Source organism: Heteronotia binoei, chromosome 10, assembly GCF_032191835.1.
Source record: "Heteronotia binoei isolate CCM8104 ecotype False Entrance Well chromosome 10, APGP_CSIRO_Hbin_v1, whole genome shotgun sequence".
NCBI classification, from domain to species: Eukaryota; Metazoa; Chordata; class Lepidosauria; order Squamata; family Gekkonidae; genus Heteronotia; species Heteronotia binoei.
In genome coordinates this window covers 95,717,690-95,732,473 of record NC_083232.1, presented here as the reverse complement: position 1 = coordinate 95,732,473, position 14,784 = coordinate 95,717,690, and the positions used below count along the sequence as shown (strand labels likewise).

At 46.6% G+C, this 14,784-nt stretch overlaps 1 protein-coding gene across 1 annotated transcript in view; it reads right to left on the bottom strand.

Moving 5' to 3' along the window:
- LOC132577949 (uncharacterized) overlaps positions 1-8,641 on the bottom strand; it is a 39,943-nt gene extending 31,302 nt beyond the window's left edge. Inside the window, exons 1-2 of the mRNA XM_060247739.1 lie at positions 8,489-8,641; positions 2,503-2,676 (exon numbers count right to left, since the gene is read on the bottom strand). Coding sequence (XP_060103722.1) covers positions 2,503-2,676; positions 8,489-8,576 — 262 coding nt within the window. The 5' untranslated portion in view covers positions 8,577-8,641. The remainder of the gene's footprint in view (positions 1-2,502; positions 2,677-8,488) is intronic.
- Positions 8,642-14,784: the final 6,143 nt, after the last annotated feature.

Genomic DNA, 14,784 nt, shown 5'->3' with positions numbered 1-14,784 from the left:
TTCCAAAGCAGAGGGAGGATTCAATCCTGGCTCTTCCAGATCCTAGAGTGACACTCTAACTATAGGGTTGCCAAGTCCAATTCAAGAAATATCTGGGGACTTTGGGGGTGGAGCTAGGAGACTTTGGGGGTGGAGCCAGGGGACATTGGGGGCGGAGCCAGGAACAAGGGTGTGACAAGCATAATTGAACTCCAAGGGAGTTCTGGTCATCACATTTAAAGGGACAGCACACCTTTTTAAATGTCTTTCTTCCATAGGAAATAATGAAGGATAGGGGCACCTTCTTTTAGGGCTCATAGAACTAGACCCCCTGGTCCAATCGTTTTGAAACTTGGAGGGTATTTTGGGGAGAGGTACTAGATACTATACTGAAAATTTGGTGCCTCTACCTCAAAAAATAGCTCCCCCAGAGCCCCCGAAACCTCCAGATCAATTCCCCATTATACCCTATGAGAAATATTTCACATAGGGAATAATGACGACGTTTCCCTCTCCCCCACACACACCCCTTCTCGCAGATCTGTAAAGGATTGGCTCTCTACTCACCAGCCAGCTTCTTCACAGTAACAAAGACACAGAGACAGAAAGTTGAAGCCTTTCACCACCTCCAGAGGTGCAAAGGCACTTGGTCCTTTAGGGCGGGGCAGGAAGCAGCCTGGGAAAGCTCCGGCTGCTGGGATGGAGCTGAGTGAGAAGGGGAGGGGCAAGGAGAAGCTGCTGTGATCGGAGGTGAGAAGGGAAGGAAGGAGGAGAAGCATCAGGGATCGGTGGGAAGGGGAGAGGAGAAGCTGCTGGGTTCTAGGCTGCGTGGGAAGGGCCGCCATTCCCCCCCCCGCTTTCTGGATTTTTGCCAAGCGGGGGGAGGAGGCTCCAAATCGGGGATCCCCCGCCCAGGCGGGGGATTTGGGAAGCCTATCTAACTACTACACCAATGTAGCTCCAGTTGCCTACTCCAATGTAAGGTTTAAGCACGCAACCAAGAGAAAGCAAAGGTCATTAACACAGTTAAGAATACACGTGGACAAGATGCAGATCTGTAATCAGATCTCCTGATGCCATTCATTTTATGTGCAGGCTGCACATTTCTTCTTATAACTCTGCAACAAAAAAAGGCTAGACACCTGCGAACTAGTATATTGTTTCAATAGATTTTATAATGTCGGAATGTTTTACCAATCTAGCAATCTTTAATTTTGAAAAAGGGACAGGAAATGGTAGAAGTGGCAAGTGAGGCAACAAAAGTACAGGGAAAACTCCACGGCCATTGCAAATATCTCTGTATTCAGAGCAGCAGCAACCAATTATTTCCATGAGAAAACTGCACAGCTAATCAAGCATGAATCCGGCATGTCTTATTTTGTTGTTACACCTTTATTTCAGTATTTATGCCATAACATGAATCAGCTGTTTTCTCTATTTAGTCTCTGTAAATAAACTAGCTATCCATTACATGTACATATGTGGAACAACAACCAGCAACCACTATTAAACATGATAAATATATGTTTGAACCCCCATGGGGGGGTGGGAATCTACTTGGAAGGACAATTCAAAGCAGGCACGAAAATAATTTATACCCCTTCCAACAATCTCCTTTTGATGAAGTGTTTCAGTTTTCAGAGGACTGCTGTACATAGATGTATATATGCAGGGCTTTTTTTGAAACAGGAACTCCTTTGCATATCAAGGCACACACCTCTGTTGTAGAAGCCAGTCCTCCTAGAGTTTACAGGGCTCTTTTTACATGGCCTGCTGTAAGCTCCAGGAGGACTGGCTACATCAGGGGTATGTGGCCAAATATGCAAAGGAGTTTCGTCCACAAAAAAGGAAAACAGGAAAGGTCCTCTGTGCAAGCACCAGTCGTGTCCGACTTTGGAGTGACATTGCTCTCACAAGGTTTTCACAGCAGACTTTCTATGGGGTGGTTTGCCATTGCCTTCCCCAGTCATCTATACTTTCCCCCCAGCAAGCTGGGTACGCATTTTACCGACCTCAGAAGGATGGAAGGCTGAGTTAACCTCGAGCCGGCTACCTGAAAACCCAGCTTCCGCCAGGGATCGAACTCAGGTTGTGAGCAGAGCTTAGGACTGCAGTACTGCAGCTTTAATACTCTGCGCCACAAAAAAGCCCTGTATAATTAGAAAACACCAGTCTCCATTAGTTTTGTGGATTTGACAGAGATTGATTCTATCTCCTGGAGAAGTGTATGAAAAGATCTACATGTTAAAGAAGTCTTTTCATTTACCTTCACAAATTGTAACCCTTGAGCATCTTTGCAAGTAGTTTTAAAAACCTTTCCAATTAAAAACCCCCCAATTATTATGTTGCAACATGTGGCAAAAAATTAAGTCCAGATATGTGAGACATAGCTCTCTGGATCAGTGACAGCATCTCTAGGGCTGGAAATAAATAACAATATGGAAGAAATGAAACAAACACGTAGCAGAGATTCATCCCTTTGATAACTGTCTGAAATCAACGAGTTCAGAAAAAATGGATTACCAGATGTTCCTTCCATTCCAAGAATTTGATTAGGCATTTGTTGAATTTCTGGGATAGACGTACTAGTTTCATTCTGAGCCTCTGAATCTGGAGACATATTTCTAGCTTCTCCTCTGAAGTGTATTGCTCTTTTCTTTAAACAGCACATTGTATTCACAAAGAATGGGCTTCCAGCTAAAGCAACATGGAAAAAATAATCCTGGTGTAAAAAACAAAAAGCCAAGAAAAATAAAAGCCAAGAAAATGTAATACTCCTATTAAAATAACTAGTTTGCATCTCTGAAGTGGTAGTTTACATATGGCCTGCTACGTGGACCTTTTGAAAGAAACGATTTGCAATTATTACAGATGCAAGACTCCATGGGACTGATGTACACATAGCGATAATGCTAACCATGCCAAAAAAACTATTCACCACTTTTGTGCAAATTCTTTCCACCTTCTCCTAACCTTAACTGGTCAGCATCAGCATTATACAGCTACCTTAACCGGCATCTGAAACCAGTGTCAGACACTCATTGAGAGTGACTAGATTTAGGACCTGAGAGAACAACAAGCTTATACTCCCAAAATCTTGTTGGTCTCTAAGGTGTTACTGGACTCGAATGTAGTTGTTCAGTACAGACCAACATGGCTGTCCTCTGAAAATGTCTTCACTAAGAGTGAGCTCCAATAACATAAGTCATTAAAACATTAATGCTGTACTTCTAGGTATACTTATTTCGGACTAAGTCCCATTGAATACAGAACAGTCCACTTTTATAACACATGGAATTCACTGCCACAAGAAATGGTGGAACCTACAAGCAGGCCTTGAATTCAGCAGGAGCTCACAAGAGCACAGCTCCTGAACCTTTCCAACCGTTCCCTCTCCTCCTCCCCACCTTGTCCATTGAATATTAGATGAAGCTGCATAACAATCCCTGGATGAGCTCCACCACCTATTTTTCTACAAAATGACCCCTGCCTACACGTATAGACAGCTTCAAGAGGGGATTCAATAAACATATGGAAAAGAGATGGATCAATGACTATTAGCCACAAGGTATCGATGGAACACTATTTCTGGGGCAGTGATGCTCTGTATTCTTGGTGCCTGGGGGACAACAGTGGGAGGGCTTCTGGGGGCCCTGCTGGTAGACCTCCTGATGGCACCTGAGTTTTAGCCACTGTACGACACAGATTATTGGACCGGATGGGCTACTGGCCTGATCCAACATGGCTTCTTTAATTTACTTATACACCAAATTAAATATTCTATTCTGCAGTCAGTGCATTTAAACTACAGGCCATGGAAATGCAAAGACCATTTTATGCATTCCTTGTGAACAAAATCTTAGCGTATATGAGAGGGTGATGAAAATAAAAGTATCCATAAGGCTGTCATGTTACTATGGATTCTAAACTGGGTGATGTGAATGTCATGGAGAATGGTCAACATTTTCAGGATGTTCACTATAAGTGCCTTTAATACAGCTGTAACTGAAATATTGGCTTCTAACCATCTGATTTAGTTTTGTGGTTTCTAGTTGCCTCTTTATTGTCTGACACTTCCTTAGTCTTATTTATATCAAAGCTGGCTTAATGTAACTTAAGAGACTGGCCATTTCTAAGCAGGACTACTCAGTATCTTACTTAGGTCTATTTAATGGGGCTTACTCCCAGGAAAGTGTTTTTAGGGTTGTACTGCAAGTTATGGAAGTCCCAATTTCTCACCCAGAAATGTATTAGGTAGCCTTGGGCATGGTACTCTCTGTGTCTATAATACTGGCCTCTCGTAACAGAGCTGTTGTAAGTAGCACAGAAGGATATTGTACATCAAGCTCTTTGAACTTCTGAAAGTACTATATAAATCAAAGGTGGCCAACGGTAGCTCTCCAGATGTTTTTTGCCTACAACTCCCATCAGCCCCAGCCATTGGCCATGCTGGCTGGGGCTGATGGGAGTTGTAGGCAAAAAACATCTGGAGAGTTACCGTTGGCCACCCCTGATATAAATGACATTTTTGCTGAAGGTTGCCAGAAAAACAGGGCAATTTTAAAAACCCAGTCTTTTGTGTGGGTTGCATCACCAGATCATAGCCAGTGTGGCTTCTCCCATCTGTTCCTATGAACATATGAAGCTGCCTTCTACTGAATCAGACCTCGGTCCATCAAAGTCAGTCTTGTCTACTCAGGCTGGCAGCGGCTCTCCAGGGTCTCAAGCTGAAGTTTTTCACACCTATTTGCCTGGACCCTTTTTAGTTGGAGATGCCAGGGATTGAACCGGGGACCTTCTGCTTACCAAGCAGATGCTCTGCCACTGAGCCACCATCCCTCCTCACTCTCTCCTCTATCTCTTGCATGGCAAAATTAAAAAGTGTAGATGGAAAAATTAGGTTCCTGCTTATGCCAAAAGGTAGAAATATGGAGTAAGAGCCCCGTGGCAGAGAGTGGTAAACTGCAGTCCAAGCTGTGCTCACGACCTGAGTTCAATCCCAGCAGAAGCTGGGTTCAGGTAGCCGGCTTAAGGCTGACTCAGCCTTCCAGCCTTCCGAGGTCGGTAAAATGAGTATCCAGCTTGCTGGAGGGCGGGGGGGAATGTAGTTGCCTGGGGAAGGCAATGGCAAACCACCCTGTAAAAATTCTGCCATGAAAATGTCATGGGGCGGTAAGGATTTCTAAAAAGTGTACCTTTCCCTTTTTAGAAACAGCCACAAAGGAACCAGGGAAGGTCAGGTATGATCTTTTGCTGCTACGAAACAGAGAAGAATTGCAAACCCTAGCTGTGCCCCTGCCAGATATTCCCCTAACCCAGATGTAAAGACAGAACGGTCTCCAGTGGCCTTTTAGTGTTCCTTTGTAAGACCTCAAGATCATCCTTTGTATGAAATACTGCAACAGGTGCCCAAAAGCCCTTTTAAGAGTGCTGCCCTTACAACAGCGCTGTCTCAGGTCAGATTCCTCACTTCTGCCCTGGGACTGACGGCTGTTACCAGTTCGGTTACTTTTCTTTGTGTGTGTGTGTGGGGGGGGGGGGGGTGCTCAGACAAGCAGAAATCCAGCAGGTGTAGACCCTTTCTAAAACACACATATAGAAACAGCACATTGGGGAAAGAGACTTTGTTGGCTGGATTTCAGCCTGTCATGCAGGTGTGCATGTTAGGTGAGGGGAGGTGTAAAGGCAACTTTTTCCCAGGAGAAAGTCCTAATGTTTATGGGTTTTTACTGAACCATTTTGTAATGCTAGATTTAATTGTGCAAATGTTTGAGGGGGTTTTTACGTTTACCATTTTGCAGAGCCTGCTCTGGTGAAAGGTGAGATAAAAAATGTTTTAAATAAAATAAGAATGAATAACATGGGACACAGTTTTGCATTAGGGTTTCCATGTTTTTGCAAGCAAAAAAAATAAGACATATTTCCCAAATGACTGCTTCAAACAAGTAATCACAATGACAATCATTGTAAAGACACCCACTATTTAATCTAGGACAATTGCTGCTACTAGGAATATTCCTAACCTCCCAACCCCAAAAGAGGACATTTTAACGTTTTTTTTAAAAAGAGCTCCAAAGAGGACACCCCAAAAAGAGGACATCCCCTAAAAAGAGGACCTCTAGTAACCCTATCTGAGTAGACCTACTTAGGACTGCTCACTAGTCTAGATGTTCATTTTCCCACTTCTCAAACTTCCTAGACGAGCAACATTTCGTTTCAAAATACTCCTTTTCACACCCACACACATCCAGACTTGCGCAAGAGTTCCATGTTTGGAACCTCCAATTTTTTCTGAAAACTCAAATTTTCAGGCCTGCAGGAGGCGATGGAACACAAGAATGGCTGTTTAATCTTCTTCCCTTTCCCTATATGCATGAAAAATAATTTTTAAAAATTATTTCTAACACGGAGCTCCCCACAGTACATCTGTTTTAGTCCGCGCCTGCTGAGGGAAAGGTGGAGAATCCCCCCCCCCTTCATCTCTTCTAGGGCTGCCAAGTCCAATTCAAGAAATATCTGGAGATTTTGGGGGTGGAGCCAGGAGACATTGGGGGTGGTGCCAGCAGCAAGGGTGTGACAAGCATAATTGAACTCCAAAGGGAGTTCTGGCCATTATATTGAAAGGGCCCGCACACCTTTTAAATGCCTTCCCCCCAATGGAAATAATGAAGGATAGGGGCACCTTCTTTTGGGGTTCATAGAATTGGATTCCACCACCCAATCTTTTTGAAACTTGGCGGATCTTTTGAGGAGAGGTATCGGATGCTATCCTGCAAATTTGGTGTCTCTACCTCAACAGCCCCCCCCCCGAGCCCCAGATACCCCCGATCAATTCTCCATTATGTCCTATGGGAATCGGTCTCCATAGGCAACAATGGCATGCCCAGAAGACATTTCTCCCACCCCCCCTGGTTTCTGATGACCCTGAAGCGGGGGGAGGGCCTCCAAAATGAAGGGATCCCCTGCCCCCACCTGGGGATTGGCAACCCTACCCCAAACGAATGAAAAATATTTTTTAAAAATTATTTCTAACACGGAGCTCCCCACCGCGTGTCTGTTGTAGTCCCCGCCTGCTGAGGGAAAGGTGGAGAATCCCCCCCCCTTCATCTCTTCTAGGGTTGCCAAATCCAATTCAAGAAATATCTGGGGACTTTGGGGGTGGAGCCAGGAGACTTTGGGGGTGGAGCCAGGAGACACTGGGGGTGGAGCCAGCAGCAAGGGTGTGACAAGCATAATTGAACTCCAAGGGAGTTCTGGCCACCACATTCAAAGGGACGGCACAACTTTCTAAATGCCTTCCTTCCATAGGAAATAATGAAGGATAAGGGCACCTTCTTTTGGGGCTCATAGAATTGGATTCCACCATCCAATCTTTTTGAAGCTTGGCGGGTCTTTTGAGGAGAGGTATCGGATGCTATCCTGCAAATTTGGTGTCTCTACCTCAACAGCCCCCCCCCCCCCCGGAGCCCCAGATACCCCCGATCAATTCTCCATTATGTCCTATGGGAATCGGTCTCCATAGGCAACAATGGCATGCCCAGCAGACATTTCTCCCACCCCCCTTGGTTTCTGATGACCCTGAAGCGGGGGGAGGGCCTCCAAAACGAAGGGATCCCCTGCCCCCGCCTGGGGATTGGCAACCCTACCCCAAATGCATGAAAAATATTTTTAAAAAATTATTTCTAACACAGAGCTCCCCACCGTGTGTCTGTTTTAGTCAGCGCCTGCTGAGGGAAAGGTGGAGAATCCCCCCCCCCCTTCATCTCTTCTAGGGTTGCCAAATCCAATTCAAGAAATATCTGGGGACTTTGGGGGTGGCGCCAGGAGACATTGGGGGTGGAGCCAGCAGCAAGGCTGCGACAAGCATAAATGAACTCCAAAGGGAGTTCTGGCCATCACAGTTAAAGGGACAGCACACCTTTGAAATGCCTTCCCCCCATTGGAAATAATGAAGGATAGGGGCACCTTCTTTTGGGGCTGATAGAATTGGATTCCACCACCCAATCTTTTTGAAACTTGGCGGGTCTTTTGAGGAGAGGCATCGGATGCTATCCTGCAAATGTGGTGCCTCTACCTCAGAAAACAGCCCCCCCCCCAGAGACCCCTGATCAATTCTCCATTATGTCCTATGGGAATTGGTCTCCATAGGCAACAATGGCGTGCCCAGCAGACATTTCTCCCCCCCCCCCCGCTTTCTGATGACCCTGAAGCGGGGGGAGGACCTCCAAACTGGGGGGATCCCCTGTCTTCACCTGGGGATTGGCAACCGTACCCCATAGGAATGAAAGAAAGATAGATAGATAGATAGAGAGAGAGAGAGAGAGAGAGAAATATAGAGATAGAGATAGAGATATATTTAATGATTTCTAACACGGAGTTCCCCACCGCGCCTGCTGAGCGGAAGGCCGCGACTCCGCCCAGGGCTTCTCCTCAGGCGGCCGCGAGGCGGAGGAGGCGGCGGCGGCGGAGGGTGAGGAGGGGAAGCGGCCGCGGCCCTCCCGCCACTTACGGGACAGGAAGAGCAGCGCGAGGAACCGCAGCGGCCGGCTGAGGCGACGCGGACCAGGGGCCGTTATTCCCGCCGCCGCCGCCGCCATGGCTCGCCTTCCCCGCCCGTCAGTTCCGCGTCCCGCGCGCTGAACCGCCTCGGGGGGAAGGCGCCTGAGGCGGAGGAGGGGGCGGTGCCCGTCAGGACGAGGCGGCTCTCTCGGGGCTGAGGCTGCCTGGACCGCTTGGTGGAAAGACAGAGCCCGCGGCTCTTCAGCACAGAAGGGCTCTGAAAACACAGCAGCCAGTAGCCTAATGCCCCTCTGTAAATCGATGGAGCAGAGGCCCCTCAGTGGCTGTTAGCCACAGTGTGTGTGTGTGTGTGTGTATATATATATATATATATATATATATATATATATATATATATATATATATATATATATATATATATATATATAGCCACTGAGGGACCTCTGCTCCATCGATTAATACAGGGGCATTAGGATATATCTATCTGTGTGTGTGTATACATATATATGTGTATACACATATATTGGCCACTGTCACACAGAGTGTTGGACTGGAGGGGCCACTGGCCTGATCCAACATGGCTTCTCTTATGTTCTTATGTGACACAGAGTGTTGGACTGGAGGGGCCATTGGCCTGATCCAACATGGCTTCTCTTATGTTCTTATGTGACACAGAGTGTTGGACTGGATGGGCCACTGGCCTGATCCAACATGGCTTCTCTTATGTTCTTATGTGACACAGAGTGTTGGACTGGAGGGGCCACTGGCCTGATCCAACATGGCTTCTCTTATGTTCTTATGTGACACAGAGTGTTGGACTGGAGGGGCCATTGGCCTGATCCAACATGGCTTCTCTTATGTTCTTATGTGACACAGAGTGTTGGACTGGATGGGCCACTGGCCTGATCCAACATGGCTTCTCTTATGTTCTTATGTGACACAGAGTGTTGGACTGGAGGGGCCATTGGCCTGATCCAACATGGCTTCTCTTATGTTCTTATGTGACACAGAGTGTTGGACTGGATGGGCCACTGGCCTGATCCAACATGGCTTCTCTTATGTTCTTATGTGACACAGAGTGTTGGACTGGAGGGGCCATTGGCCTGATCCAACATGGCTTCTCTTATGTTCTTATGTGACACAGAGTGTTGGACTGGAGGGGCCATTGGCCTGATCCAACATGGCTTCTCTTATGTTCTTATGTGACACAGAGTGTTGGACTGGATGGGCCACTGGCCTGATCCAACATGGCTTCTCTTATGTTCTTATGTGACACAGAGTGTTGGACTGGAGGGGCCACTGGCCTGATCCAACATGGCTTCTCTTATGTTCTTATGTGACACAGAGTGTTGGACTGGAGGGGCCATTGGCCTGATCCAACAAGGCTTCTCTTATGTTCTTATGTGACACAGAGTGTTGGACTGGATGGGCCACTGGCCTGATCCAACATGGCTTCTCTTATGTTCTTATGTGACACAGAGTGTTGGACTGGAGGGGCCACTGGCCTGATCCAACATGGCTTCTCTTATGTTCTTATGTGACACAGAGTGTTGGACTGGAGGGGCCGCTGGCCTGACCCAACATGGCTTCTCTTATGTTCTTATGTGACACAGAGTGTTGGACTGGAAGGGCCATCGGCCTGATCCAACAGGGCTTCTCTTATGTTCTTATGTGACACAGGGTGTTGGACTGGATGGGCCACTGGCCTGATCCAACAGGGCTTCTCTTATGTTCTTATGTGACACAGAGTGTTGGAGTGGAGGGGCCACTGGCCTGATCCAACATGGCTTCTCTTATGTTCTTACGTGACACAGAGTGTTGGAGTGGAGGGGCCACTGGCCTGATCCAACATGGCTTCTCTTATGTTCTTACGTGACACAGAGTGTTGGAGTGGAGGGGCCACTGGCCTGATCCAACAGGGCTTCTCTTATGTTCTTATGTGACACAGAGTGTTGGACTGGATGGGCCATTGGCCTGATCCAACAGGGCTTCTCTTATGTTCTTATGTGACACAGGGTGTTGGACTGGATGGGCCACTGGCCTGATCCAACAGGGCTTCTCTTATGTTCTTATGTGACACAGGGTGTTGGACTGGATGGGCCATTGGCCTGATCCAACATGGCTTCTCTTATGTTCTTATGATGGTGCAGCCTCATTTGGAGTACTGTGTCCAGTTCTGGTCACCGCACCTCAGAAAAAGATATTATTGCATTGGGAAAAGTGCAGAAAAGGGCAACTAGAATGATCAAAGGGTTGGAACACCTTCCCGATGAAGAAAGGTTAATTTTCAATAAAAGGTAGCCTTAGGGGTGACATGATAGAGGTTTACAGGATTATGCACGGGATGGAGAAGGTGGAGAAAAGTATTTTTCTGTCTCTCTCACAATACGAGAACTTGTGGACATTCAGTGAAATCATTGAGCAGGCGGGTTAGAACGGATAAAAGGAAGCACTTCTTCACTCAAGGGTGATTAACATGTGGAACTCTGCCACAGGAGGTGGTGGCACTTGCAAGCATAGCCAACTTCAAGAGGGGATTGGATTAGCATATAGAGCAGAATCCATCAGTGACTATTAGCCACAGCTTATTGTTGGAACTCTGTCTGGGACAAGTGATGCTTTGTATGCTTGGTGTTTGGGTGGGGGGGCACAGTGGGAGGGTTTCTAGTGTCCTGGTCCCACTGGTGGACCTCCTGATGGCGCCTGGGTTTTTTGGCCACTGTATGACACAGAGTGTTGGACTGGATGGGCCACTGGCCTGATCCTACATGGCTTCTCTTATGTTCTTTTATGTAAGTGCCATCAAGTTGCAACCAATGTATGGCAATCTTAGAAAGGGGCTTTCAAGGCAAGAGGAAAGCATTTGAACATATATACCAGGGGTGGCCAACGTTAGCTCTCCAGATGTTTTTTGCCTACAACTCCCATCAGCCCCAGCCATCAGCCATGCTGGCTGGGGCTAATGGGAGTTGTAGGCAAAAAACATCTGGAGAGCTAACGTTGGCCACCCCTGGGCTATACCATCCTGGGCTGGATGGGCCATTGGCCTGATCCAACATGGCTTCTCTTATGTTCTCATTGGCATAGCTCATTTGCCCACACACCCCTGACATCACTAGAAGGTGGAGTCAATCATATCAGCTCAGCATTTACCTTAAAATGTTTCTTGAATTATCAAGCAGGAGTCTGGTAGCACCTTTAAGACCAACAAACTTTCATTCAGAATGTAAGTTTTTGTGTGCAGGCACTCTTCTTCAGACGAGGAATGAGGTACAGTAAGCAGAGCTACATATAGCTGGTGGGGTTTAGAATGCAAAGTGGTACAAAGTTAAAATCCGATAGGAGAATAGTAAAATTAACAAATTCAGAAAACCTTTGATCTGAGTTGCATTTTTCTGAATTTGTTAATTTTACTATTCTGCTATTTGGTTTGTACCACTTTGTATTCTAAACCCCACCAGCTATATGTAGCTCTGCTTACTGTACCTCATTCCTCGTCTGAAGAAGCGTGCATGCACACAAAAACTTACATTCTGAATTAAAGTTTGTTGGTCTTCAAGGTGCAACTGGACTCCTGCTTTGTTCTACTGCTTCAGACCAACACGGCTGCCCACCTGGATCCTTCTTGAATTAAAATTGTTATAATAAAACCTTACTCCCATCAAATTATTTTTTCCTATGTGGCCACAAGTGGCACGATGATGATTTCCATCTGACTGCTCGATATGTTTTGGTTGTTTCTCTTGGGGTTTTTTTTTGTGGGGAAAAATATTAGAAAGTTTGTCAATTAGAGTTCAGCAAAATTCTCCCAGGGGGTTTGAACAATGGAGCCCAGAAGCAAGTATTTTTTTTTTTTTGGGGGGGGGGGAGTAAGAAAGAAAGAGAACAATAAGATTAAGAGGCTCATTAACATTGCCCTTGTGCAGTCCCACATGGGTTCTGCGCATGCGCCGGCCTACCTCCAGAGAATTTTTCTCACTAGCTTGTCCTGTGGGAGGAGCCTCACAGGACTTATCCAATCGGACCGTTTCCTGCCAAAAATGGGCTGTTAAGTAGCCCCAGGGCTCCGCACACTACTACCGTTTTCGCACACAGCTTACCTCGCAGTCACAATCCTGTTCCCTCTGCAGCATCTGGTTGGATTTCCCACCATCTGCGCTGGAGTTACAGGAAGTGCCGCGGCTTTTGCGTAGCAAACGTAAACTGGGTTTTAGCGGTTTATGTTTGCTAGGCAAAAGCTGCGGCACTTCCTGTAACTTCGGCGCAGATGGTGGGAAATCCGACCAGACTCTGCGGAGGGAACAGGATTGTGACTGCGAGGTAAGCTGTGTGCGAAAACGGTCTACCTTAGTTAAGCTAAGCCACTTTCTGCCAACTGAATTCCATGTGCCAGGGGTGTCAGACATGTGGTCTGGGGCCTGAATCAGGCCCCCGGAGGGCTCCTATCAGGCCCCCAAGCAACTGGCTGTTATCAGATTCCATCTCCCTTTCTCTTGCCTCCTTCTGCATCTCAGCTTGCTTTGAGCCAAGCCTTTCTTCCTTCTATTGGCTGAGGCTCCTCCCCTTCCTGGTCCCCTGGAGAAGGAAGGAAAAAGTCAGAGCTTCCTTTGCCCTGTTCCCTGGATCCCATGGGAGAAATACTAAGAAAGCACCTTTAAGACCAACGAGTGCTAACATTTCAAGCACGTTTTAAAAATATGTATTTAATTGTGTTTGTGTCCTTTATAAAGTTTATATCTCTGCTACCTAATTTTAAATAGGTACACACTTGGCCCAGCCTGACATGGCTCGGCCCAACCCAACATGGCCTGGCCCAACAAGGTCTCATTTATGTCAGATCTGGCCCTCATGACAAATGAGCTCGACACCCCTGCTGTGGGCGATCTAAGCTGAACTGCCTCCACTAAGCCTCTTTGTGAACAGGAGAAAAACAGTATGCAGCTACTCCCGCAGAGCAGGTGGGAGGGATGTGTGCCTGCACGAGGGCAACTCCATGAACAACAGTTACGTCAGCAACTCTGTCTTCCGGAACTCTGCTCCTGTGAGCTCCTGCCCAAAATGAGACCTGCTACTAGCATAGAAAAGAGCAAGAGTTCAGCAGCGCCTTCAAGACCCCCCTTGCCCTCCCCCCCCAAAAGAAATTGTGGCAGGGGATGAGCTTTTGTGAGTCACTGCTCACTTCTTCAGATAGATCGAGATGAGCAACTGGGTTAGTCTGTCTTTAGCAGCAGAAAAGAGCAAGAGTCCTGCAGCACCTTGAAAACCGACAAAATTGACGTTTTTGTTGGCCTCCAAGGTGCAACTGGACTCCTGCTCTTTTCTAAGGCTTGCCGTGGCAGCTGAGTGGAGCCTCCATGGGCAGAGGAAATCAAAGGTTCAAAGTTCAGACCCTTATTGGCATAAGAGCAATAACGATTCACAATCAAAAGCAGGTACAAAGGCCTGAAATATAGTAAGAACTATACATAAACAATCAGAGGAAATCTACCTTTGGGGATAGGACCCTCGCCTCCTGAGGGGCTGGTGGATAAGCCTGCCCCGGGGGCATCTGGCTGGACGTGGTAGTCCACTTGCAAAAGCAGCTAGGAGAAGCAATCTCTGTAGTGTGCAGATCAGTTGTAATTTTGGGAGACCTTCAAACCCTGCCTGGAGGTTGGCGACCCAAATTCATCATCTCAAAGTGTTCTGCAGTTTGTGCTTCAAAGATGCCTGTACTAGATTTGTGCAACAGCACAATAAACTAAAATTGTAGCTATCTGGCGTGTAAACCTATTGTGTGTGGCTAGCAGCCACAGAACAGATTGCAACACAGTTTAAGAAAGCCCAGAGCTCATGCGGTGTTATGTGGAAATAGTCTTTGCCTCTCTGGCGTCACTTTGAAACAGGCCACCGCCTAAACTTAAATCCATTCGGAGATCTATTCACAACTACTCCACTGTTCCTTCTTATTTGGCCTTCACTTACTGATACTCGGAATATAGAGATTTTATTTAGCTATTTTGGGTAACAGTGTTAATGCACCAAGCCACCATAGTGTTCTCTCATTTACACCTTGCTATATTTCTGGCAATGAGTTCTATAAACTCTGCATTGTGGCAGACCACTTCTTATTCTCAGTCCTGAACCACCTGGCTAGGATGTTCACTCCTTCTCTCTCTAGATATATCTTTATATAACTATACCTATGGATATCTATCTATCTATCTATCTATCTATCTATCTATCTATCTATCTATCTATCTATCTATCTATCTATCTATCTATCTATCTTCTTCATCATCATCA